This window comes from Staurois parvus, unplaced genomic scaffold (assembly GCF_062004578.1).
Source record: "Staurois parvus isolate SC_StPar_1 unplaced genomic scaffold, SC_StPar_1.0 ptg003767l, whole genome shotgun sequence".
Classification (NCBI taxonomy): domain Eukaryota; kingdom Metazoa; phylum Chordata; class Amphibia; order Anura; family Ranidae; genus Staurois; species Staurois parvus.
Window position 1 is genome coordinate 51346 of NW_028321563.1, and position 24886 is coordinate 76231.

Sequence of the window (24886 nt, forward strand, 5' to 3'; positions counted from 1 at the left end):
CAGTCCGAACGCTTTCACCCCCCTTCCAGTCCGGACACTTTCCCCCCCTTCCAGTCCGAACGCTTTCACCCCCCTTCCAGTCCAGACACTTTCACCCCCTTCCAGTCCGGACACTTTCCCCCCCTTCCAGTCCGGACACTTTCCCCCCCTTCCAATCCGGACGCTTTCACCCCCCTTCCAGTCCGGACGCTTTCCCCCCCTTCCAGTCCGGTCACTTTCCCCCCCTTCCAGTCAGGACACTTTCCCCCCCTTCCAGTCCGGTCACTTTCCCCCCTTCCTGTCCGGTCACTTTCCCCCCTTCCAGTCCGGACACTTTCCCCCCCTTCCAGTCCGGACACTTTCCCCCCCTTCCTGTCCGGACACTTTCCCCCCCTTCCTGTCCAGGGCAATTTTCAGCTTTCAGCGCTATCACACTTTGAATGACAATTGCGCGGTCATGCAACACTGTACCCATATGAAGTTTTTAGCATTTTTTTTGAGACAGATAAAGCTTTATTTTGGTGATATTTATTCACCGCTGGGATTTGTATTTATTTTGCTATGTAAATGAAAAGTCCAAAAATTTAAAAAAAAAAGTGTTTTTCTTATAAAATTTTGCAAATAAATAATATTTCATCATAAATCTTGGCCAAAATGAATTCCGTTATCTTTTTAGTAAAAACAAAATAACCCAAATTAGTTTATAACCAAAAATTATAATTTTTAAAAAATGTTTTTAGTTTTATTATTTTTTTTGTTTTTTTTTTAACATACTGTCACCCTATCAGTACAGTGTCACCATGGTTTGAATTTTTTTCGTTAGGCAATGGGAATCCACTGGAGGGATTGGCAGAGAGGGATGGAGGACACTGAGTGGAGGCCAGTGGAGGGATTGGCAGAGAGGGATGGAGGACACTGAGTGGAGGCCAGTGGAGGGATTGGCAGAGAGGGGTGGAGGACACTGAATGGAGGCCAGTGGAGGGATTGGCAGAGAGGGGTGGAGGACACTGAGTGGAAGCCAGTGGAGGGATTGGCAGAGAGGGGTGGAGGCCAGTGGAGGGATTGGCAGAGAGGGGTGGAGGCCAGTGGAGGGATTGGCAGAGAGGGGTGGAGGACACTGAGTGGAGGCCAGTGGAGGGATTGGTAGAGAGGGATGGAGGACACTGAGTGGAGGCCAGTGGAGGGATTGGCAGAGAGGGGTGGAGGACACTGAGTGGAGGCCAGTGGAGGGATTGGCAGAGAGGGGTGGAGGACACTGAATGGAGGCCGGTGGAGGGATTGGCAGAGAGGGGTGGAGGACACTGAGTGGAGGCCAGTGGAGGGATTGGCAGAGAGGGGTGGAGGACACTGAATGGAGGCCGGTGGAGGGATTGGCAGAGAGGGGTGGAGGACACTGAGTGGAGGCCAGTGGAGGGATTGGCAGAGAGGGGTGGAGGACACTGAATGGAGGCCAGTGGAGGGATTGGCAGAGATTTAATTGGTTGGAGATGTTGCGGAGGCTGGAGATGATTGATCTTGATGGAGAAGTCGGGGGAGGGGTCGCTGTGTCCACATTTCCAGCGACTTGCGGAATCGCAGTGTGAGGAGTTGGAGGCTGTTAGTTGCACCCTCAGGTTGTGTCTCCGACATCTGCGGCTGAACGCCTTTCCTTCCCTGTGAGGGGGGGAGGGGAGGGTGACATCCAGGATGAAGAATCAGCAGCTTCCTCTCCAGCAGCCTCCATGCTGGGACGTCATCCTGCTCCGCCTCCTCCTCCCTGACCTGGGAGAGGGGAACCTCTGACTGCTGCACAGATCTGCACACAATTCTCTATCATGGAGCCATTGTGAGCCGGTAAGTCAGTGTGGTTGTCGCTGTGATTGGTGTGATTGTTGCTGTGTTTTTGGTGCGTTCCGGTGTGTTTTTGGTGCGTTCCGGTGTGTTTTTGGTGCGTTCCGGTGTGTTTTGATTGTGTTTTGGTTCATTTTCCCCTTTTCTCTTTTTCTTCAGTTTAAATAGAGACGTGTGTTCCGGTGCGTTTTTGGTGCATCTTACCGCCTTCCAGTACAATTCTGTGCAGGAAAAATGCCGCCTGTTCTACTTTTTTTTTTATGCACCCGGAACGCACCGGAACTGCAAGCACTGATGTGATGACACTGACAACCAGATCACCGACTTTCTGTGCGTTTTGGATGCAGAAAAAAAGCAACTGAAACGCATGGAGTGTGAACGGCCCTAAAACTTGAGCTCTCAGAATCCGGTGCAGCTGGGCATGACGGCCAATCAGCTTCTACCTTCAGCTTGTTCAGCTAACCTCTGACAACAAGGCTCCGTTCACACCGCTGCGACTTATGAGACCCCCATGTCACATGACCTGTGAAATCCCATGTTAGTCAACGGGAGCCGCCTTAATTATCACTCCTGAAGTCGCTCCGACTTTAGGAAAGGTCCCCGTGCTCCTTCAGGGCGACTTCTACCCGACTTGTGCCCATAGACCCAAGTCGGATCCTCGTCTGTATTGATGCGATTTGTATCCGACATGACAGGAAGATGACCCAGCATTCCCTGAAATTCGCTTCAGAGTTGCTTCAAAGTAGTACTCAAGTCGCCCTGCAAGTCGCGCAAATTTCAGATTGTAGTATTGCGAATTGAGACTAAGTCACCGGTCACACCTCTGCGATTTGTGTGAGATTTCAGCACGATTTCCGGTGCGATTTCTGAAGAATTTATTGCGAAGATTTTCAATAATTTCTTGCAATTTGCGGCACGATTTCTATTCTATGTATGTGAAATCGCAACAAAACTGCAGAAAAAAATCACGCAAGAACTACTTTAGAAATCTCGCTGCAGCAAATCGCACGTGTTAACCCCTTCCCATGCGGCTGTTGTATGTAAATGACTGGACGGTGGCAGTGCAGGGGCGGGTGGACGTTTATAAACAGCCTCTCCACTCCCTGCTTGAGCGCAAAGCACCGCGATCCGATCGCTGTACGGGACCTCTATGCGAGGTCCTGATCATGTGATCACTGATTGGCCAATCAGTGATCACATGAAGAGTAGTAAGCAAGATGTCACTTCTGACATCATTGCTTACTACATGTGAAATCTGTGAATGATCACAGAGGTCACATGGTACAGGACCATTCACAACAGCCTTGTACCATGTGACAAGCTGTGACCAATCACAGCTCTCACAGTATTTCCCAATGGCTGCAGGAATGCAGCCAGAGAGAAGGAGAAATGATTCCTCTTACAGCCTTTATGGGTGTAAAAGCAATCAGTGTAAAAAATAAAAAAAAAATCTTCATCACCCCCCACAAGTAGTACAGTGTTACCATGGTGATACTACTGCTAGGGTGACAGTATGTAGAAAAAAAAACCAAATAATATAAAAAAAAAAAAAAAATGTAAAAATCTTTTTAAAAAATTATACTTTTTGGTTTTTTTTTTTTACTAAAAAGATATATTTTGGCCAAGATTTATGAAGAAAAATGTGCAATCCTGCCATTATTGTGAACACGCCCCTTTCAATGAGTGATTCAATGACACAGAATCAGCAGCACGCATGTCATGACTGTTGGGTCTGTTGGATTTCTATGACTCTACTACACCGGCTAGGAAATTATCTGCCATGTAGAAATATCATTTCCACCAAAAACAGGGATTGATCCGGTTAGTGATGTCTGACGGCTAGTATTTTCAACACAACTGTACATAGTTGGGCGGGTATCATGTATGTGGCACGGCTCTCAGCACATACATAGTTGGTCATACATGCAGCGCCATCTCCAGGAGGACGGGAAGGGGTTAAACCGCATGTGTGCCGCCACTGATGAATGACTTCTACTCGTCTAGGTCGATCTTCGGTGAGGAGCATCATCCCTGTGCCCAGGCTGCTCTCCGACAACGGGCGAGGAGGAGGGGGAAGGACGATGGAGGAGATACTGGGACTCGCCATGGAGGTCCTGCACCTGCTGGAGGAAGAGGTGACTTCTGGGAATTCCCAGTAAATGACCCCCAACAACCCCCCCCCCCCCACAACCAGGACCAGTCCCTTCTTGGTTGGACGAGGTGTCTGTGCAGCTCCATTCCTTCTCTCTGCTTTGAGGTACAAGGCAATTTCCGGAGCTCAGAGATGCAGTTTTGGGGCCAAAAAATCGAGAAAAGCAAGAATCGCATACTGGACCAACCTATGGAGGCTTGATACAGGATTGTATATGAATGATTCAGACTTTAGGGGGGGCCAGTGGGAGTATAACAATCCCCACAGTCTCAGGCCATTGATGCCCCATCATTGGTGTCAGTGGGAGGAATAGTGTCCCATCATTGGTGTCAGTGGGAGGAATAGTGCCCCATCATTGGTGTCAGTGGGAGGAATAGTGCCCCATCATTGGTGTCATTGGGAGGAATAGTGCCCCATCATTGGTATCAGTGGGAGGAATAGTGACCCATCATTGGTATCAGTGGGAGGAATAGTGACCCATCATTGGTGTCAGAGGGAGGAATAGTGACCCATCATTGGTGTCAGTGGGAGGAATAGTGCCCCATCATTGGTGTCAGTGGGAGGAATAGTGCCCCATCATTGGTGTCAGTGGGAGGAATAGTGCCCCATCATTGGTGTCAGTGGGAGGAATAGTGCCCCATCATTGGTGTCAGTGGGAGGAATAGTGCCCCATCATTGGTGTCAGTGGGAGGAATAGTGCCCCATCATTGGTGTCAGTGGGAGGAATAGTGCTCCATCATTGGTGTCAGTGGGAGGAATAGTGCCCCATCATTGGTGTCAGTGGGAGGAATAGTGCCCCATCATTGGTGTCAGTGGGAGGAATAGTGCCCCATCATTGGTGTCAGTGGGAGGAATAGTGCCCCATCATCGGTGTCAGTGGGAGGAATAGTGTCCCATCATTGGTATCAGTGGGAGGAATAGTGCCCCATCATCGGTGTCAGTAGGAGGAATAGTGTCCCATCATTGGTGTCAGTGGGAGGAATAGTGCCCCATCATTGGTGTCAGTGGGAGGAATAGTGCCCCATCATTGGTGTCAGTGGGAGGAATAGTGCCCCATCATTGGTATCAGTAGGAGGAATAGTGCCCCATCATTGGTATCAGTGGGAGGAATAGTGCCCCATCATTGGTGTCAGTGGGAGGAATAGTGCCCCATCATTGGTGTCAGAGAGCTTACCAGCAATGGGCTGCAAACGGCCTGGGAGCTGCAGCATGGAGACCAATGCACTGTCACTGTGCTCCTCCTGACATAAATGTGTTTAAGGAATCCTTTAGGTTGCTTCTGCTTGGCCCCTCCCCCTAACAATGCCCCTTCCCTGGCTTTCATGCGGAGTGATAGGCTGACGTTTGTGTGGAAGAGTCACGCCTGGGGAACATCTAAACCCCATTGGCACACCCATAGCTCCACACGTGCCTTATTTGAAGGAACTATCCCTTATCTGGGACCCAATCCCTTGTTCCTCTTTCTGATATCATGTATGGCCTCTAAATCAGTGCTCTCCCAACTGTGGCCCTTAGCTTGCCTTTATCTGGCCCTTGGGGCACCCTTCCTCCCACAGACACCAATATTGGGGCACCCTTCCTCCCACAGACACCAATAATGGGGGACCATTGCTCCCACAGACACCAATGATGGGGGACCATTGCTCCCACAGACACCAATAATGGGGCACCCTTCCTCCCACAGACACCAATAATGGGGCACCCTTCCTCCCACAGACACCAATATTGGGGCACCCTTCCTCCCACAGACACCAATAATGGGGGACCATTGCTCCCACAGACACCAATGATGGGGGACCATTGCTCCCACAGACACCAATAATGGGGGACCATTGCTCCCACAGACACCAAAGATGGGGGACCATTGCTCCCACAGACACCAATGATGGGGGACCATTGCTCCCACAGACACCAATAATGGGGGACCATTGCTCCCACAGACACCAATGATGGGGGACCATTGCTCCCACAGACACCAATAATGGGGGACCATTGCTCCCACAGACACCAAAGATGGGGGACCATTGCTCCCACAGACACCAATAATGGGGGACCATTGCTCCCACAGACACCAAAGATGGGGGACCATTGCTCCCACAGACACCAATGATGGGGGACCATTGCTCCCACAGACACCAATGATGGGGGACCATTGCTCCCACAGACACCAACCATGGAGCACTATTTCCCCAAGAGACGACAGTGACGGGGCACTATTCTTCCCTTGAAAGCCAACAATGGGGCACCATTCCTTCCGCTAAAACTAAGGATGGGGCATTGTTTACTACAAGTGGGGCTTTTTTTAACTCCCATTGGGCACAGTCCGGCCCCCCAAAGCCTAAAGGACCGTAAACTGGCCCTTCGTTTAAAAAGTTTGGAGACCCCCGCTCTGAATGATTGTATTTTTTTTAGTTTGAAAAGCCAGTATAAAGGAAACGTAGAGGTGAGAAGTAATGCTTAGCTCATCATTTGTTGCATATTATTTCTTCATGGTCCATACTTTGTGGTGAAAGGTGTCAGGTATCTCAGGAAGGTTCTGATTTTTATGTGTATGGTAGCGCTGGACTAATGGAAGCGAGACTCGGGATTGGTGGAGGCCCATCTGGAATGGGTCCTCTTTCAGAGGGGCTAATGCCCAGCAGAGGGGCAGTGTAAATGGACACTGTTAATGATTCTGGGCTGTTTCCTCTTTGATGGTGACATGGAGAACGTTCAGTAGATGACAATCTGCCGGAATGGTTGCAGTTGTGTGCCGGCAGTTGGAACTTGCGAAAATGGTTTGATAGCCTTTATCAAGCCCCAGTAGGTCTCCTATAGCTTGGTTTTAATTACATCCACTGCTCCAGCAGGGGGAGGCATTTTCCCTGAACTGCATTGGTGGTCCCTGAGGATCCATAAACCTTTTCAGATAGTCTCCTGAGTGATATGAACCCTTGTACTGGCCACTCCTCTATACCCATCCCATAATTTTCATCTCAGAAAGTAGGGAGTCATGCGTCCATTCTACGCTCAAGACTGACTTCCCAGCAGTGGATTCCTCGCCCAATCTGTGTCTAAGAAGCAGGGCCGGGACAAGGGGTGGGCAGGAGGGGAAGCCGCCCAGGGCACAGTGGTAGGGGAGGACGCCCCCTCACCAAATGCAAACTCCAGATCGGTGGCTAGCAACTAGAGGGCTGGAGATTCTTGTCTTCCATGACCTTTACTTCTGTCACACCCTCCACCCCATCTTCCCACAGTTGACACGTACATGTTCTGCCGCAAGAAAACCATAAGTTGGCCATGCATGGACAGTGCACACTCCATGCCAAGCAAGGGGCAAAGAATGGGCACAAGGTGGTACACCCAGTCTACAGCATGGAGGGGGGTGCAGTTCTGCATCCTTGCCCTGGGCGCTGGACAAACCTGTCCTGGTATAAGAAGAGGTCACAAGCTCCTGGTTTGATGTGCAGATAGTTAGAGTGACCTTTTATCTACTCCTAATATCCGGTCCACCAGCCTTCCAAAGAAAATTGCCCTCAACACAGCACTGACTTGAACTTCACCATACCTTCCCTTTAAGAACTTCATGCGTTCTTGTAACATGCATCCACCTCTCATTTTATAGGAGTTTGTGATATTAAAGAAGACATCTGACGATCCTGTGACACGCGGCAGCCATTCCCGTGTCTCAGAAGAGTGGAGCAGGACCCAGAGAACCATCATGGAGCCTCCACCCCACTGCCTGATACCAAAGAGGAACAACGAGAAGAAGATTCTGGAGGTCGTCAACAAGATCACTGAGCTTCTGACAGGAGAGGTGAGCGGTGGCGTGAACAAAGGGAGGGGCCGGTGGCGGGAACTAAGGGAGGTGAGTGGTGGCAGGAACTATTGGGAGGTGAGTGGTGGCGGGAACTAAGGATGGGGAGCGGTGTCAGGAACTAAGGCAGGGGAGCGGTGTCGGGAACTAAGGGAGGGTAGCGGTGTCGGGAACTAAGGATGGGGAGCGGTGTTGGGAACTAAGGATGGGGAGCGGTGTTGGGAACTAAGGATGGGGAGCGGTGTCGGGAACTAAGGATGGGGAGCGGTGTTGGGAACTAAGGATGGGGAGCGGTGTCGGGAACTAAGGGAGGGTAGCGGTGTCGGGAACTAAGGCAGGGTAGCGGTGTCGGGAACTAAGGGAGGTGAGCGGTGTTGGGAACTAAGGATGGGGAGCGGTGTCGGGAACTAAGGATGGGGAGCGGTGTCGGGAACTAAGGATGGGGAGCGGTGTCGGGAACTAAGGGAGGGGAGCGGTGTCGGGAACTAAGGGAGGTGAGCGGTGTCGGGAACTAAGGATGGGGAGCGGTGTCGGGAACTAAGGATGGGGAGCGGTGTCGGGAACTAAGAGAGGGGAGCGGTGTCGGGAACTAAGGGAGGTGAGCGGTGTCGGGGACTAAGGGAGGTGAGCGGTGTCGGGAACTAAGGGAGGTGAGCGGTGTCGGGAACTAAGGGAGGGGAGCGGAGGCGGGGACTAAGGGGGGTGAGCGGTGGCGGGGACTATGGGAGGTGAGCGGTGTCGGGAACTAAGGGAGGTGAGCGGTGCCGGGAACTAAGGGAGGTGAGCGGTGTCGGGAACTAAGGGAGGTGAGCGGTGTCGGGAACTAAGGGAGGTGAGCGGTGTCGGGAACTAAGGGAGGTGAGCGGTGTCGGGAACTAAGGGAGGTGAGCGGTGTCGGGAACTAGGGGAGGTGAGCGGTGCCGGGAACTATGGGAGGTGAGCGGTGCCGGGAACTATGGGAGGTGAGCGGTGGCGGGAACTAGGGGAGGTGAGCGGTGCCGGGAACTATGGGAGGTGAGCGGTGCCGGGAACTATGGGAGGTGAGCGGTGGCGGGAACTATGGGAGGTGAGCGGTGTCGGGAACTATTGGGAGGTGAGCGGTGCCGGGAACTAGGGGAGGTGAGCGGTGGCAGGAACTATTGGGAGGTGAGCGGTGCCGGGAATTCTGGGGCATCGTCCGGGATCAGAAGCTGTATATCTGGATGGTGACTGTATCATTGTGTGTGTCAGGTTCCTCTCCGGTGTCAGGACGTCGCCGTCTATTTCTCCATGGAGGAGTGGGAGTATATGGAGGGACACAAGGACCTCTACAAAGACGTCATGGTGGAGGACCAGCAGAACTGCAACTATAGAAAGACGGGAAAGAAGAAATTTAAGTTAGATGAAAAAGTACCAAACCTCTTCTTGGAGATCATCTGCCTTCTGACTGGAGAGGTGAGGGGGATTCTGGGAGGGGTCACATGACATCATTCTTAGTGAAGAGGATCCTATATTCTGTTTTGAATGGTGATATATGCAATGACTTACCGCCAGATGCTGTTTGTGTAAATGGTATGGCCACTTGCTGGCTTGACACAATCCACAAGCAGTCTAACTCTTCAATAAGACACAGAAGTTGATCCACAGTGGAAAGTGAAACTGACTGTACCACACGGCGAGGTAGGGAGTGTCTGGCTACGCAATGTACTAAATAGCATCAAACGGGAGTGGGAACAGAGGAACATACCAAAGGTACAAACACAACATTAATAGGCAACACATTCTAGGAGGGCCACATGACATTACTTTTTTTTTCCCTATTAATACAAAACAGACCTGGTCAGAGAGGTGGGGAGATTTCTGGGTACATCTTATGACCTCACTGTTATCTACACGAATAAAACACTGAATTGACCAATGAGGTGAGGAGTTTTGTGGGAGTGTTACTAGACATAATTTTTTACACTCACTGGCCACTTTATTAGGTCTACCTTGCTAGAGCCAAGAAAATCCCCCCCACACCATGACACCACCACCACCAGTCGGAACCGTTGATACAAGGCAGGATGGATCCACCACACCATGACACCACCACCACCACCCGGAACCATTGATACAAGCCAGGATGGATCCACCACACCATGACACCACCACCACCAGCCTGAACCGTTGATACAAGGCAGGATGGATCCACCACACCATGACACCACCACCACCACCCGGAACCATTGATACAAGGCAGGATGGATACCCCACACCATGACACCACCACCAGCCTGAACCATTGATACAAGGCAGGATGGATCCTCCACACCATGACACCACCACCAACCTGAACCATTGATACAAGGCAGGATGGATCCATCACACCATGACACCACCAGCAGCAGCCTGAACCGTTGATACAAGGCAGGATGGATCCACCACACCATGACACCGCCACCAGACTGAACCATTGATACAAGGCAGGATGGATCCTCCACACCATGACACCACCACAACCAGCCTGAACCATTGATACGAGGCAGGATGGATCCACCACACCATGACACCACCACCACCAGCCTGAATCATTGATACAAGGCAGGATGGATCCACCACACCATGACACCACCACCAGCAGCCTGAACCATTGATACAAGGCAGGATGGATCCACCACCCCATGACACCACCAGCCTGAACCGTTGATACAAGGCAGGATGGATCCCCCACACCATGACACCACGACACCACCAGCCTGAACCGTTGATACGAGGCAGGATGGATCCACCACACCATGACACCACCACCACCAGCCTGAACCATTGATACAAGGCAGGATGGATCCATGCTTTCATGTTTACCCCAAATTCTGACCCTACCATCTGAATGTCGCAACTGAAATCCAGACTCATCAGACCAGGCAACATTCTTCCAATCTTCTATTGTCCAATTTTGGTGATCCTGTGCGAATTGTAGCCTTCGTTTCCTGTTCTTAGCTGACAGGAGTGACACCCGGTGTGATCTATTGCTGCTGTAGCCCATCTGCTTCAAGGTTGGGCATTCAGAGATGGTATTCTGCATACCTTGGATGTAACGAGTGGTTATTTGAGTTCCTGTTGCCTTTCTCTCATCTCCAACCAGTCTGCCCATTCTCCTCTGACACCAACAAGGCATTTTCCTCCACACAACTGCCGCTCACTGGATATTTTCTCTTTTCGGACCATTCTCTGTAAACCCCGGAGATGGTTGTGTGGGAAAATCCCAGGAGATCAGCAGTGTCTGAAATACTCAGACAAGCCCGTCTGACACCAACAACCATGCCACATTCAAAGTCACCTAAATCTCCTTTCTTCCCCATTGTGATGTTCAGTTTGCCGTCAGCAAGTCGTCTTCACCACGTCTAGATGCCTAAATGCATTGAGTTGCTGCCATGTGATTGGCTGATTAGCAATTTGTGTTCCCGAGCGATTGAACACGCGCACCCAATAAAGTGGTCAGTGAGTGTATATTTACCGATTTAAAACACAGAGCTGACCGGAGAGGTGAAGGGGATTCTGGGAGGCTTGCTTGACAACGTGTCTTTTTTTTTCTCTTTCAACTTTATTGATGTGTCACAATCACATTTACTTTATTTCTATGCACTGCAGCTCTGAGGAAACCGCGGCTGGCAATTGGTCCAGGTCTGGACCATGGTCTGCTAGATAGTGTTGTACACTATCTCAACAGAAGTGCCCCCCCCCCCCTCACATTTGTGTAAATATTTGATTCTCTCGTTTCATGTGACAACACTAAAGAAATGACACTTTGCTACAATGTGACGTAGTCAGTGTACAGTTTGTATAACATGGAAATTTGCTGTCCCCTCAAAATAACTCAACACTCCGCCATTAATGTATAAACCGCCGGCAACAAAAGTGACTCCACCCCTAAGTGACAAGGTCCAAATTGGGCCCAATTAGCCATGTTCCCTCCCCGGTGTCATGTGACTTGTTGGTGTTACAAGGTCTCAGGTGTGAATGGGGAGCGGGTTGGTTACATTTGGTGTTATCGCTCTCACGCTTTCATACTGGTCACTGGAAGTTCAACATGGCACCTCATGGCAAAGAACTCTGAAGATCTGAAAAAAAGAATTGTTGCTCTACATGAAGATGGCCGAGGCTATAAGAAGATTGCCAAGACCCTGAAACTGAGCTGCAGCACGGTGGCCAAGACCATACAGCGGTTTAACAGGTCAGGTTCCACTCAGAACAGGCCTCGCCATGGTCCACCAAAGAAGTTGAGTGCACGTGCTCAGCGTCATATCCAGAGGTTGTCTTTGGGAAATAGACGTATGAGTGCTGCCAGCATTGCTGCAGAGGGTGAAGGGGTGGGGGGGCATGGCTGTCATCTCAGAAGGAAGCCTCTTCTAAAGATGATGCACAAGAAACCTGCAAACAGTTTGCTGAAGACAAGCAGCCTAAGGATATGGATTACTGGAACCGTCTCCTGTGGTCTGATGACACCAACATCAACTGATTGGGTTCAGATGGTGTCAAGCGTGTGTGGCGGCAACCAGGTGAGGAGTACAAAGACAAGTGTGTCTTGCCTACAGTCAAGCATGGTGGTGGGAGTGTCATGGTCTGGGGCTGCATGGTGGTGGGAGTGTCATGGTCTGGGGCCCCATGGTGGTGGGAGTGTCATGATCCGGGGCTGCATGAGTGCTGCCGGCACTGGGGGGCTACAGTTCATTGAGGGAACCATGAATGCCAACATGTACTGTGACATACTGAAGCAGAGCATGATCCCCTCCCTTCAGAGACTGGGCCGCAGGGCAGTATTCCAACATGATAACGACCCCAAACACACCTCCAAGACCACCACTGCCTTGCTAAAGAAGCTGAGGGTAAAGGTGATGGACTGGCCAAGCATGTCCAGACCTAAACCCTATTGAGCATCTGTGGGGCCTCCTCAAATGGAAGGTGGAGGAGCGCAAAGTCTCTAACATCCACCAGCTCCGTGATGTCATCATGGAGGAGTGGAAGACGGAAGGTGGAGGAGCGCAAGGTCTCTAACATCCACCAGCTCCGTGATGTTGTCATGGAGGAGTGGAAGAGGACTCCAGTGGCAATCTGTGAAGCTCTGGTGACCTCCATGTCCAAGAGGGTTAAGGCACTGCTGGAAAATAATGGCGGCCACACAAAATATTGCACTTTGGGCCCAATTTGGACCTTGTCACTTAGGGGTGGACTCACTTTTGTTACCAGCGGTTTAGACATTAATGGCGGTGTGTTGAGGCATTTAGAGGGGACAGCAAATTTATATGTTATACAAGCAGTACACTGACTACGTTACATTGTAGCAAAGTGTCATTTCTTCAGTGTTGTCACATGAAAAGATGGAATCAAAGATATACAACGTGAGGGGTGGACTCACTTCTGGGAGATACTGTATGTATATATATATACATTGTATACAGTCCGGGGGAGGGGTGGACTCACTTCTGGGAGATACTGTAGATACACTAAAGAGGCTCCTAAATGTTTAGCAGTTACATGGATTCTAACATGTCTCATTACAGTAAGATGGATCTATCTCTTAATACACAGGAGACCACAATAGAGAAGAAGACCTCTGGCAACCACATGGCACTTGGCAGCCAATCCCGTGTCTCAGTAGGATGGAGCAGGAACCATAGAACCATCATGGAGCCTCCTCCTTGCCTGATACCATCGAGGAACAACGGGATGGTTTTAGAAGTCATCAACAAGATCACTGAAATTCTCACTGGAGAGGTGAGGGGTCCTGAGAATTACGGGACAGTGGGATCGATTCACTAACGAATCAAAAGAAAACAGGAGTTGTTCACCATATTTAAAATCAGAGGTGAACGTTGATGGTTGCTGTGCGTAATAACTCCGACGTTCTTTCTTTCATGCCTCAAAAGCGGTATGTCTGGATGGTGACTGTATCATTGTGTGTGTCAGGTTCCTCTCCGGTGTCAGGACGTCGCCGTCTATTTCTCCATGGAGGAGTGGGAGTATATGGAGGGACACAAGGATCTCTACAAGGATGCCATGGTGGAGGACCAGCAGACCTTCCCATCACTGGGTAAGAGGAGACAATGGAGCCTATCTAAACCAAGAAACCCAAATTTCATATATTGGGGTCTGCAAGCCCTTCGATGTTGTGGCTGCATAAACTTTTCTTCCTTTTATCTCCTGAAACCTTGTAATGGAACCGGACCCGACTGCGCTTGGGTACTTCCGTTAGACTCCCCCTTCCCCGTCCGAATACACAGACACCACCGCTGACCACACAAGACTAGACGCCACCAGTCTTGAAGGAAAACCAGGAAGTAGACTAGTTTATTTTAACACAGATACAAGATATATACGTTCAAGGGAACAACCCCCCCTCCCTGCATAATGACACAACCCCCCCCCCCTGCATAATGACACAACCCCCCCTCCCTGCATAATGACACAACCCCCCCTCCCTGCATAATGACACAACCCCCCCTCCCTGCATAACGACACAACCCCCCCCCCTCCCTGCATAATGACACAGGGCGGGGCAATCCACACCCAGTAACAAGAGACACACCAGCAGACAGTCCCATCAGGAGGGCTGCTGGAAACACCCCCCACCAAGCCAATACACAAACACATACATCCCATAATAGTTTGCTCCCAAGCAAGACACACAACAGAACAATGGGATGCAACCACATAAAACAATCAACAACCCCCCCCACCCCAATATTATGACAGATCATCCTGTACCTCTAACAGGCGCAGGGTGACTTACACATAAGAGGGATATGGGGAGCTGAGACGGGTCTCCCCACCTCTCTAGAGTGAGCTGTGTTCCATGGGCCCCCCATCCAAAGTGACTCGTGTCACACTTGTATTAACCACTTCCCGACTGGCCGTTGCATATAAACGGCCGGACGGTGGCACTGCAGGGTCGGGTGGCCGTTCATAAACGGCCTCCCCACACCCTGCTTGTGCGCGCTCCCTGGGAGTGCGCAGCACCACGATCTGGTGCCCGCTGTGTCCTCCGAACACAGTGAAACACCGATCGTCGGACGGGACCTCTGTACGAGGTCCCGATCATGTGATCACTGATTGGCCAATCAGTGATCACATGCAAAGTAGTAAGCAAGATGTCACTTGTGACATCATTGCTTACTACGTGTGAAATCTGTGAATGATCACAGAGGTCACATGGTACAAGGCTATTCACAGCAGCCTTGTACCATGTGACAAGCTGTGATAAATCACAGCTCACTCAGTACTTCTCAATGAGTGCAAGAATGCAGCCAGAGAGAAAGAGAAATGATTGCTTTTACATCCTATATGGGTGTAAAAGCAATCAGTGTGAAAAAAAAAAAAAAATCTTCATCACCCCCCACAAGTAGTGCAGTGTCACCATGGTGACACTGTACTGCTAGGGTGACAGTATGTAAAAAAAAAATAAAAATAAAAAATAATAATATAAAAAAATAAAATAAAAATTTAAAAAAAAATGTTTAAAAATTATAATTTTTGGTTATAAACTAATTTGGATTTTTTTTTTTTACTAAACGGAATAAATTTTGGCCAAGATTTGTGATGAAATATTATTTATTTGCAAAATTTTATTAAAAAAACACTTTTTTTCAAAATTTTTGGACTTATTCATTTACATAGCAAAAAAAAATAAAAATCCCAGCGGTGAATAAATACCACCAAAATAAAGCTTTATGTGTCTCAAAAAAATGGTAAAAAATTAATTTGGGTACAGTGTTGCATGTAACAGCAATCGGAGCGGCTAACTAGCTACTCAATCGCTGTTACAAGCATCGGAAGGGGACATCCCCCCTCCAGCCGCCTTCTGTGCCCTCAACGGGACCTCCTGCCCCCCCCCCCATCCTTGCGTGTAAAGGCCAACTCACGCGTCAGTCCCGCACACACACAAACAGCGATCGACCCACGCGTGTGAGGTATCTCAGCGAATGTCATATCATGCGCAGTAATTCTCTCACCAAACCTCCTCCTGTGTATCTAATGTCACCTGTAGATTTTTTTCAAAGCATCGCCTATGGATTAGAACATTTACGCCGTTTGTCGCCATCGCGCGGATGGGTGCAAATTTATAGCGTGACATGTTAGGTGTCTACTTACTCGGCGGAACATCATCTTTTATATTTTACAAAAAATGTGGTTATGTATTGTGGGGGGGGGGGTTATTTTTTTACATTAAAGTTTAAAAAAGTGTTTTTTTCCAAAAATTTGCGATCGAAAAACCGCTGCGCAAACACTGCATGATGTAAAAAAATAGCAAAAAACAATTTATTCTCTAGTGCCTTTTGCTTTAAAAAATACACACTCGGCGGCCACTTTATTAGGTCCACCTGTTCAATAGCTTGGTACCACAAATTGCTAATCAGCCAATCACATGGCAGCAACTCAATGCATTTAGGCAGCTAGACGCGGTGAAGACGACTTGCTGAAGTTCAAACTGAGCATCAGAATGGGGAAGAAAGGGGATTTAAGTGACTTTGAACGTGGCATGGTTGTTGGTGCCAGACGGGCTGGTCGGAGTATTTCAAAAACTGCTGATCTACTGGGATTTTCACGCACAACCATCTGTAGGGTTTACAGAGAATGGTCCAAAAAAGAGAAAATATCCAGTGAGTGGCAGTTGTGTGGAGGAAAATGCCTTGTTGGTGTCAGAGGAGAATTGGCAGACTGGTTGCAGATGATAGAAAGGCAACAGTAACGCCAATAACCACTCGTTACACCCAAGGTATGCAGAATACCATCTTTGAACGCACAAGTCCAACCTTGAAGCAGATGGGCTACAGCAGCAGCAAACCACACCGGGTGCCACTCCTGTCAGCTAAGAACATGAAACGGAAGCTACAATTCACACAGGATCACCAACATTGGACAATAGAAGATTGGAGAAACGTTGCCTGGTCTGAGTCTCGAGACTTCCCTAGAGATGGTTGTGTGTGAACCTCAACAAGGCGTTTTCCTCCACACAACTGCCACTCACTGGATATTTTCTCTTTTTCGGACCATTCTCTGTAAACCCTAGAGATGGTTGTGCGTGAAAATCCCAGGAGATCAGCAGTTTCTGAAATACTCAGACCAGCCCGTCTGGCACCAACAACCATGCCACGTTCAAAGTCACTTAAATCCCCTTTCTTCCCCATTCTGATGCTCGGTTTGAAGTTCAGCAAGTCGTCTTCACCATATCTAGATGCCTAAATGCATTGAGTTGCTCTCATGTGATTGGCTGATTAGCAATTTGTTTTACCAAGCCATTGAACAGGTGGACGTCATAAAGAGGCCGCTGAGTGTATAATGTTTGGGGGTTCCAAGTCATTTTCTAGCCAAAAAAAAACCTGATTGTTACACAAAAGGTGCCAGGAAAGGCTTGGGCTGGAAAATACTGTAATTGTATCTGACAATTGCAGTATTAAACAAACACTATACCCCTTCAGACTGCTGCAGTGTCGGCTGATGTCATCTGTCTTCATTTCATATTGAAGCCTGAATGTGACCGCAGTGTCATAATGGATGCAGCAGTCACATGATCAGGAACCGTTTTGATTGTTGGGTTTTTTTAGCCATTAGTGGCGGTTTGAGACCTTCCATGTTGTCAGTTGGGGGCTATTAATGGAAAGATGTTTAATAAAATATCCAATTCGCTGCAGCTGGGAAATTCACTTCAGCCACACGTGATAAGGGGGTGGAGACAGGAGTGTATTCGGATTTTGTGTTGCCCTAGGCAACGCAAAAAATCTGCAGCCCCCCCACTCTCCTGGGGACTCCAAACCAATGGAGGCAGCGGGTGCAGTGGCTGTCCATGGCCATGTACGGGTGGAAGGAATCTCCGGGTGCCAGTATTCCCCCACCCTGGAGATCGGGCAGACTCCTCTGGACAGTGGCTCTCCTCCCCTGGTGGTCCCTGATTTTTTCCCCCCGGACGGGGAAGGTGCTGCCCTGGGGTGTACGTGTATCCCGGATTGTTCCTCTTCGCCCCCCCAGCTTCCTGCACCAGTCCCGGTGTCTTCAGGAGTTTGCCTCATACCAATGATCGGTGCACCTCCAGGAGGGGCTAGGGCGAGGCACAAACCAGCAGCCTCATCACATTGGAGGAGAGGGATCACACCCCGGGCACCAGCCTCAGCCTGACCACCGTCCACCAGTCCCTTCCACCTGCGACCTCTGTACACCACTGCAACCCCCTCCCCCAGAGAAAGAGAGAGACTCACCATCCAGTCTGCAGGAGAACCATCGTCCCTTCTTCCGGTAGGCGCCGCCGCCCCCCTGAAAGATGCCGCCCAAGGCAAATGCCTTGAGAACTAAGGACATCCGATCGCCTGCACTCCAAACAATCCACTTTATTGAACCAAGATAAAACCAATAGAGACAGTGGTCATACAGTGGGGGGCTGGCAGCTAGCAGTGAACATACAAGACGAATGCCTTGTTGGCCTCACGGCAAATACGCCCCTGGATTGAGATACCGGTGACTACATTGACCTAATATGACCCCGTGGTCAGGTTTGGACACTGTCATTGACCAAATATGGCCAAGTGGTCAGGATTGGATACTGTCAGTGACCAAATATGGCCAAGTGGTCAGGTTTGGACACGGTCATTGACTAAATATGGCCAAGTGGTCAGGTTTGGACACGGTCATTGACTAAATATGGCCAAGTGGTCAGGTTTGGACACGGTCATTGACTAAATATGGCCAAGTGGTCAGGTTTGGACACGGTCATTGACTAAATATCGCCAAGTGGTCAGGTTGGGACACGGTCATTGACTAAATATGGCCAAGTGGTCAGGTTTGGACACGGTCATTGACTAAATATCGCCAAGTGGTCAGGTTGGGGCACGGTCATTGACTAAATTTGGCCAAGTGGTCAGGTTTGGACACGGTCATTGACTAAATTTGGCCAAGTGGTCAGGTTTGGACACGGTCATTGACTAAATATCGCCAAGTGGTCAGGTTGGGACACGGTCATTGACTAAATATCGCCAAGTGGTCAGGTTTGGACACGGTCATTGACTAAATATCGCCAAGTGGTCAGGTTGGGACACGGTCATTGACTAAATATCGCCAAGTGGTCAGGTTGGGGCACGGTCATTGACTAAATTTGGCCAAGTGGTCAGGTTTGGACACGGTCATTGACTAAATTTGGCCAAGTGGTCAGGTTTGGACACGGTCATTGACTAAATATCGCCAAGTGGTCAGGTTTGGACACGGTCATTGACTAAATATCGCCAAGTGGTCAGGTTGGGACACGGTCATTGACTAAATATCGCCAAGTGGTCAGGTTTGGACACGGTCATTGACTAAATTTGGCCAAGTGGTCAGGTTTGGACACGGTCATTGACCAAATATGGCCAAGTGGTCAGGTTTGGATAGTGTCATTGACCAAATATGGCCAAGTGGTCATATGAAGTTGATGATGTCACCAGCATACAGTCCTCTTGGTAGCTTCCAGATGGGAAATTTCCCGGCCACAACTGGTTGGGCCGGTGGCCTAATTTCATGTAACTGGGTTCGGCCCGAACCTTACCTCTACAAGTGCTGAGTAACATTACCATAGGGATTGGGGGCAGCAAGTAATTACATTCATTTGAGAAATGTACATTGTGTACAACAACCATGGTCTGCTCCAATGTTTCCATTCTTGGACCTGGCCACACCGGTGTACTGGGCCCTCATAGGTCTTTATATGTCCTGAGCATTTCGAGTCACAAGATGGCCTTTCATATGTTTTTGAGGGCTCACTGAGCAAGCTGTATTAAGAAATATTTTGGAAGGAGGAATTGAATATTAAAGCCGGTTGTAGCCGACCTACTCCGGTGTGGGGTGGGCAATTTTAGATCAGAAAGGTGGATAAGAATACATTCGCACTAGCGATCAGTGGGAGGAATAGTGCCTCATCATTGGTGTCAGTGGAAGGAATAGTGCCCCATCATTGGTGTCAGTGGGAGGAATAGTGCCCCGTCGTTGGTGTCAGTGGAAGGAATAGTGACCCATCATTGGTATCAGTGGGAGGAATAGTGTCCCATCGCTGGTGTCAATAGAAGGAATAGCACCCCATCGCTGGTGTCAGTGGGAGAAATAGCGCCCCATCGCTGGTGTCAGTGGGAGAAATAGTGTCTCATGTCCGGTGTCAGTGGGAGAAATAGTGTCTCATGTCCGGTGTCAGTGGGAGAAATAGCGCCCCATCGCTGGTGTCAGTGGGAGGAATAGCACCACATCGCTGGTGTCAGTGAAAGGAATAGTGTCCCATCGCTGGTGTCAGTGGGAGGAATAGTGCCCCGTCGTTGGTGTCAGTGGGAGGAATAGTGCCCCGTCGTTGGTGTCAGTGGGAGGAATAGTGCCCCGTCGTTGGTGTCAGTGGAAGGAATAGCGCCCCATCACTGGTGTCAATAGAAGGAATAGCACCCCATCGCTGGTGTCAGTGGGAGAAATAGTGTCTCATGTCCGGTGTCAGTGGGAGAAATAGCGCCCCATCGCTGGTGTCAGTGGGAGGAATAGCACCACATCGCTGGTGTCAGTGAAAGGAATAGTGTCCCATCGCTGGTGTCAGTGGGAGGAATAGTGCCCCGTCGTTGGTGTCAGTGGAAGGAATAGTGCCCCGTCGTTGGTGTCAGTGGGAGGAATAGTGCCCCGTCGTTGGTGTCAGTGGGAGGAATAGTGCCCCGTCGTTGGTGTCAGTGGGAGGAATAGTGCCCCGTCGTTGGTGTCAGTGGGAGGAATAGTGCCCCGTCGTTGGTGTCAGTGGGAGGAATAGTGCCCCGTCGTTGGTGTCAGTGGAAGGAATAGTGCCCCGTCGTTGGTGTCAGTGGGAGGAATAGTGCCCCGTCGTTGGTGTCAGTGGGAGGAATAGTGCCCCGTCGTTGGTGTCAGTGGGAGGAATAGCGCCCCATCATTGGTATTAGTGGGAGGAATAGCGCCCCATCATTGGTGTCAGTGGGAGGAATAGCGCCCCATCATTGGTGTCAGTGGGAGGAATAGCGCCCCATCATTGGTATCAGTGGGAGGAATAGCGCCCCATCATTGGTGTCAGTAGGAGGAATAGCGCCCCATCATTGGTGTCAGTGGGAGGAATAGCGCCCCATCATTGGTGTCAGTGGGAGGAATAGTGCCCCATCATTGGTATCAGTGGGAGGAATAGTGCCCCATCATTGGTGTCAGTGGGAGGAATAGTGCCCCATCATTGGTGTCAGTGGGAGGAATAGTGCCCCATCATTGGTGTCAGTGGGAGGAAAAGTGCCCCAAGGTCCTGATAAAGGCAAGCAAAGGGCCGCAGTTTGGGGCCCCCGGCCCTAATAGAATAGCAGACTCTTTGATCCTCTTCATGTTCTGTATCCCCCAGATGGACAACATATGAAGAATGACACCGAGGAACCTTCCGTTGCCTCTTCAGATGCAGGAATGAGGAGTGATGACCACCCATGTGATCCTTTAGAAGATCCCATCCCACCAAACCTCAATCTGAGATGTCTCCATGAAGATCTCTCATGTGATCCCTCCACACACGGGGACTATTTCCCCAATCACACCCCCCCTACCACCCATCCCACCGGTGGAGGAGGTGAGACTCTCCCTTTGGCCAATTGGGTTGAAGGTTCCCCTGCAGAACTCGTCTCAATGAACACTAAGGCGGGGGAAGGGCCGTATTCATGTTCCAAATGTAGCAAATGCTCTTCCCACCAATCAGATGTCCTCACACATGAGAGAATCCACGCGGCGGGGAAGCCCTATTCCTGTCCCGAGTGCGGGAAATGTTTCTCCAAGAAGTCGTCTCTCCTCACACATGAGAGAATCCACGCGGCGGGGAAGCCCTATTCCTGCCCCGAGTGCGGGAAATGTTTCTCCAAGAAGTCGTCTCTCCTCAAACACAATAGGGTCCACGCGGCGGAGAAGCCCTATTCCTGCCCCGAGTGCGGGAAATGTTTTTCTCAAAACTCCTATCTCGTCCTGCACAGAAGAGTTCACGCCATAAAAAAGTCGCACTCCTGTCCTGAATGTGGGAAGAACCCGAACTCCTGTTCTGAATGCGGTAAGAAGTCGCATGCGTGTTCAGAGTGCGGTAAGTGTTTCTCCCAGGAAGCGGCTCTCACCAGACACGGAAGGGTCCACATGGGGGAGAAGCCGTATTCCTGTTCTAAGTGTGGGAAACGTTATTTATACAAAAGGTCTCTCGTCGAACATGAAAGAGGTCACGCCGCAAACCTGTATTCGTGTTCAGAGTGCGGGAAAAGTTTTCCCTACAAGTCAACCCTGATCTTACACAAGAGGGTCCACACGGGGGAGAAGCCCTTCTCCTGCTCAGAGTGCGGGAAACGTTTTCTAAATAAATGGGCCCTCATTGTACATGAAAGGACTCACACGGGGGTGAAGCCCTATACCTGCTTGGTGTGCGGGAAACGTTTCTCCCAGAAGTCATCCCTCGACAAGCACGGAAGGATTCACACGGGGTCAAAGCGGTATTCCTGTTCCAAGTGCGGGAAATGTTGTTTCTACAAGTCGTCCCTCCTTTTACATGAAAGGCTTCATGCACAGGAGAAGTCCTATGCGTGTTTCAAGTGCGGCAAATGCTTCTTTAACGTGGCATCTCTGAACATACACGAAAAAGGCCACACGGGGGAAAGGCCGTATCCCTGTTCAGTGTGCGGGAAAGGTTTTCTACAAAAATGGACCCTCGCTGTACATAAACGGATTCACACGGGGGAGAAGCCCTACTCGTGCTCGGAATGCGGCAAGCAATTCTCCGACAAGTCGTATCTCATCAGCCACAGAAGAGTTCACTGCGGGGAGAAGCCCTATGCCTGTTCCATGTGTGGGAAACGTTTCTTCCACAAGTCAAGCCTAACCGCCCATGAAAAAGTTCACTGCAGGGAGAAGCCCTATCCCTGCTCAGTGTGCGGGAAAAATTTCTTGCAGAAGTCGGATTTTATCGCACATGCAAAGGTTCACGGCCAGGAGACGTCTAATCTTTGTTTTGAGTGTGGGAAATGTTTCTCCAGTGACACGGCTCTTGCCCTCCACAGACGTGTTCATAAACAAAAGAAGCCGCATGTCTGTTCAGAGTGCGGAAAGTGTTTTCCTCAGAAATCGTCTCTCGTTGCACACAACAGAATCCACACGGGGGAAAAACCATTCTCCTGCTCTAGTTGCGGGAAGTGTTTCAACCACACATCGTCCCTTAGTGCCCATAAAAGGCTTCACACTGGGGAGAAGCGCTATGCCTGTGCAGAGTGCGGGAAGAGCTTCAACCAGAGACTGGATCTTGTCACCCATGAAAGGGTTCACACGGGAGAGAGACCTTATTCCTGTTCCCTGTGCGGGAGGTCTTTTTCACAGAGATCGGCTCTGATCAGACATGAAACGGTCCACACGGGAAAGAAGCCTTACGCCTGTTCCGAGTGCGGGAAATGTTTTTCCCACAAATCGGCCGTCATCGTACACGAAAGGATTCATACCGGGGAAAAGCCATATCCGTGTTCAGGTTGCAGCAAACGGTTTTCTCAGCGGTCTTCTCTTATCAAACATGAGAGAGTTCACACGGGAGAGAGGCCATATTTCTGCTCGGAGTGCGGGAAACGTTTCTCACAGAAATCACATCTCATAGCCCATAGCAAACTTCACTTGGGGGACAGCCATATATTTGCCCCAAATCTGGAAAATGAGCTTCCAATAAACTAGCTATTATCAGAACTAAGTCTCAGAGATCAGACATATTGACGTTCTCCGGGCCAACCTTGACGGTCTCCGGGCCAACCTTGATGTTCTCCAGGCCAACCTTGACGGTCTCCGGGCCAACCTTGACGGTCTCCGGGCCAACCTTGATGTTCTCCAGGCCAACCTTGACGGTCTCCGGGCCAACCCTGACGTTCTCCGGGCCAACCTTGACGGTCTCCGGGCCAACCTTGACGTTCTCCGGGCCAACCTTGACGTTCTCCGGGCCAACCCTGACGTTCTCCGGGCCAACCCTGACGTTCTCCGGGCCAACCCTGACGTTCTCCGGGCCAACCTTGACGTTCTCCGGGCCAACCCTGACGTTCTCGGGGTCAACCCTGATCAATTGTCGATGTGGGAATTCCCCCCCGACCACCAATTGACTCATAAGACAGCAAAGTTCACATTGGGAGAAGCCATATCCCTGTTTTGAGTATGGTGCACTGCAGGCCAACCCTGACGTTCTCCGAGCCAACTCTGACACTCTCCGGGCTAACATTGACCTTCTCCGGGCCAACCCTGATGTTCTCCAGGCCAGCCCTGACGTTCTCCGGGCCAACCCTGACGTCCTCTGGGCCAACCCTGACGCTCTCCGGGCCAGTCCTGACGTCTTCTGGGCCAACCCTGATGCTCTCCAGGCCAAGCCTGATGCTCTCCGGGCCAAGCCTGATGCTCTCCGGGCCAAGCCTGATGCTCTCCGGGCCAAACCTGATGCTCTCCGGGCCAAGCCTGATGCTCTCCGGGCCAAGCCTGACGCTCTCCGGGCCAAGTCTGACGCTCTCCGGGCCAAGCCTGACGTTCTCCGAGCCAACCTTGACGTTCTCGGGGCAACCCCTAACGTTCTCGGGGCCACCCCTGACGTTCTCGGGGCCAACCCTGACGTTCTCAGGGCCACCCCTGACGTTCTCGGGGCCAACCCTGACGTTCTCGGTGCCAACCCTGACGTTCTCGGTGCCAACCCTGACGTTCTCCGGGCCAACCCTGACTTTCTCCGGGCCAACCCTGACGTTCTCCGGGCCAACCCTGACGTTCTTCGGACCAACCCTGACGTTCTCCGGGCCAACCCTGACGTTCTCCGGGCCAACCCTGACGTTCTCCGGGTTGACCCTAATGCTCTCCAGGCCAACCCTGACGTTTATTTTGCTGTGTGCACTATGATCAATTGTTTTTTAGAAATAAAATCATGTCATCCTTTGCTATATCTCAGTGCCGCTGATCTCTTGTATGCTGTTTTTTTTTTTTTTAATTCTTTATTTATTAACTTTGTATGTCATACAGGGATTATCGGGGCCCGCAGGCACCCATCACAACAAGTAGCCTGGGTCAGGTGCAAGATACATGTATCAAAATAAATGCACCACAGATAGACCAGCTGGGGTAAGGGCCAATGGGGCATTGATGATTTAGCTCCCTTTGCCCAAAGGCCT

General features: G+C 50.4%; 1 protein-coding gene across 1 annotated transcript; it reads left to right on the plus strand.

Annotated features, from left to right (window-relative positions):
- The first annotated feature begins 1381 nt into the window (after positions 1-1381).
- Positions 1382-24660, plus strand: LOC149427434 (uncharacterized). Its single transcript, XM_089668045.1, has 7 exons — positions 1382-1812; positions 3814-3944; positions 7566-7757; positions 8988-9191; positions 13305-13490; positions 13683-13806; positions 21094-24660. Exons 2-7 carry the CDS (start codon positions 3891-3893, stop codon positions 23424-23426), a joined length of 3093 nt encoding a protein of 1030 aa, XP_089524171.1. The 5' UTR covers positions 1382-1812; positions 3814-3890; the 3' UTR covers positions 23427-24660.
- Positions 24661-24886: the final 226 nt, after the last annotated feature.

What these genes read in the sequence shown, in the direction of transcription:
- LOC149427434 (XM_089668045.1), top strand. Translation starts at nt 3,891, where the DNA reads ATGGAGGAGATACTGGGACTCGCCATGGAGGTCCTGCACCTGCTGGAG. An exon ending in TCTGCCTTCTGACTGGAGAG is followed by an intron (nt 9,192 to 13,304) that starts GTGAGGGGGATT and finishes CTTAATACACAG; the next exon opens with GAGACCACAATAGAGAAGAA. An exon ending in GCAGACCTTCCCATCACTGG is followed by an intron (nt 13,807 to 21,093) that starts GTAAGAGGAGAC and finishes TGTATCCCCCAG; the next exon opens with ATGGACAACATATGAAGAAT.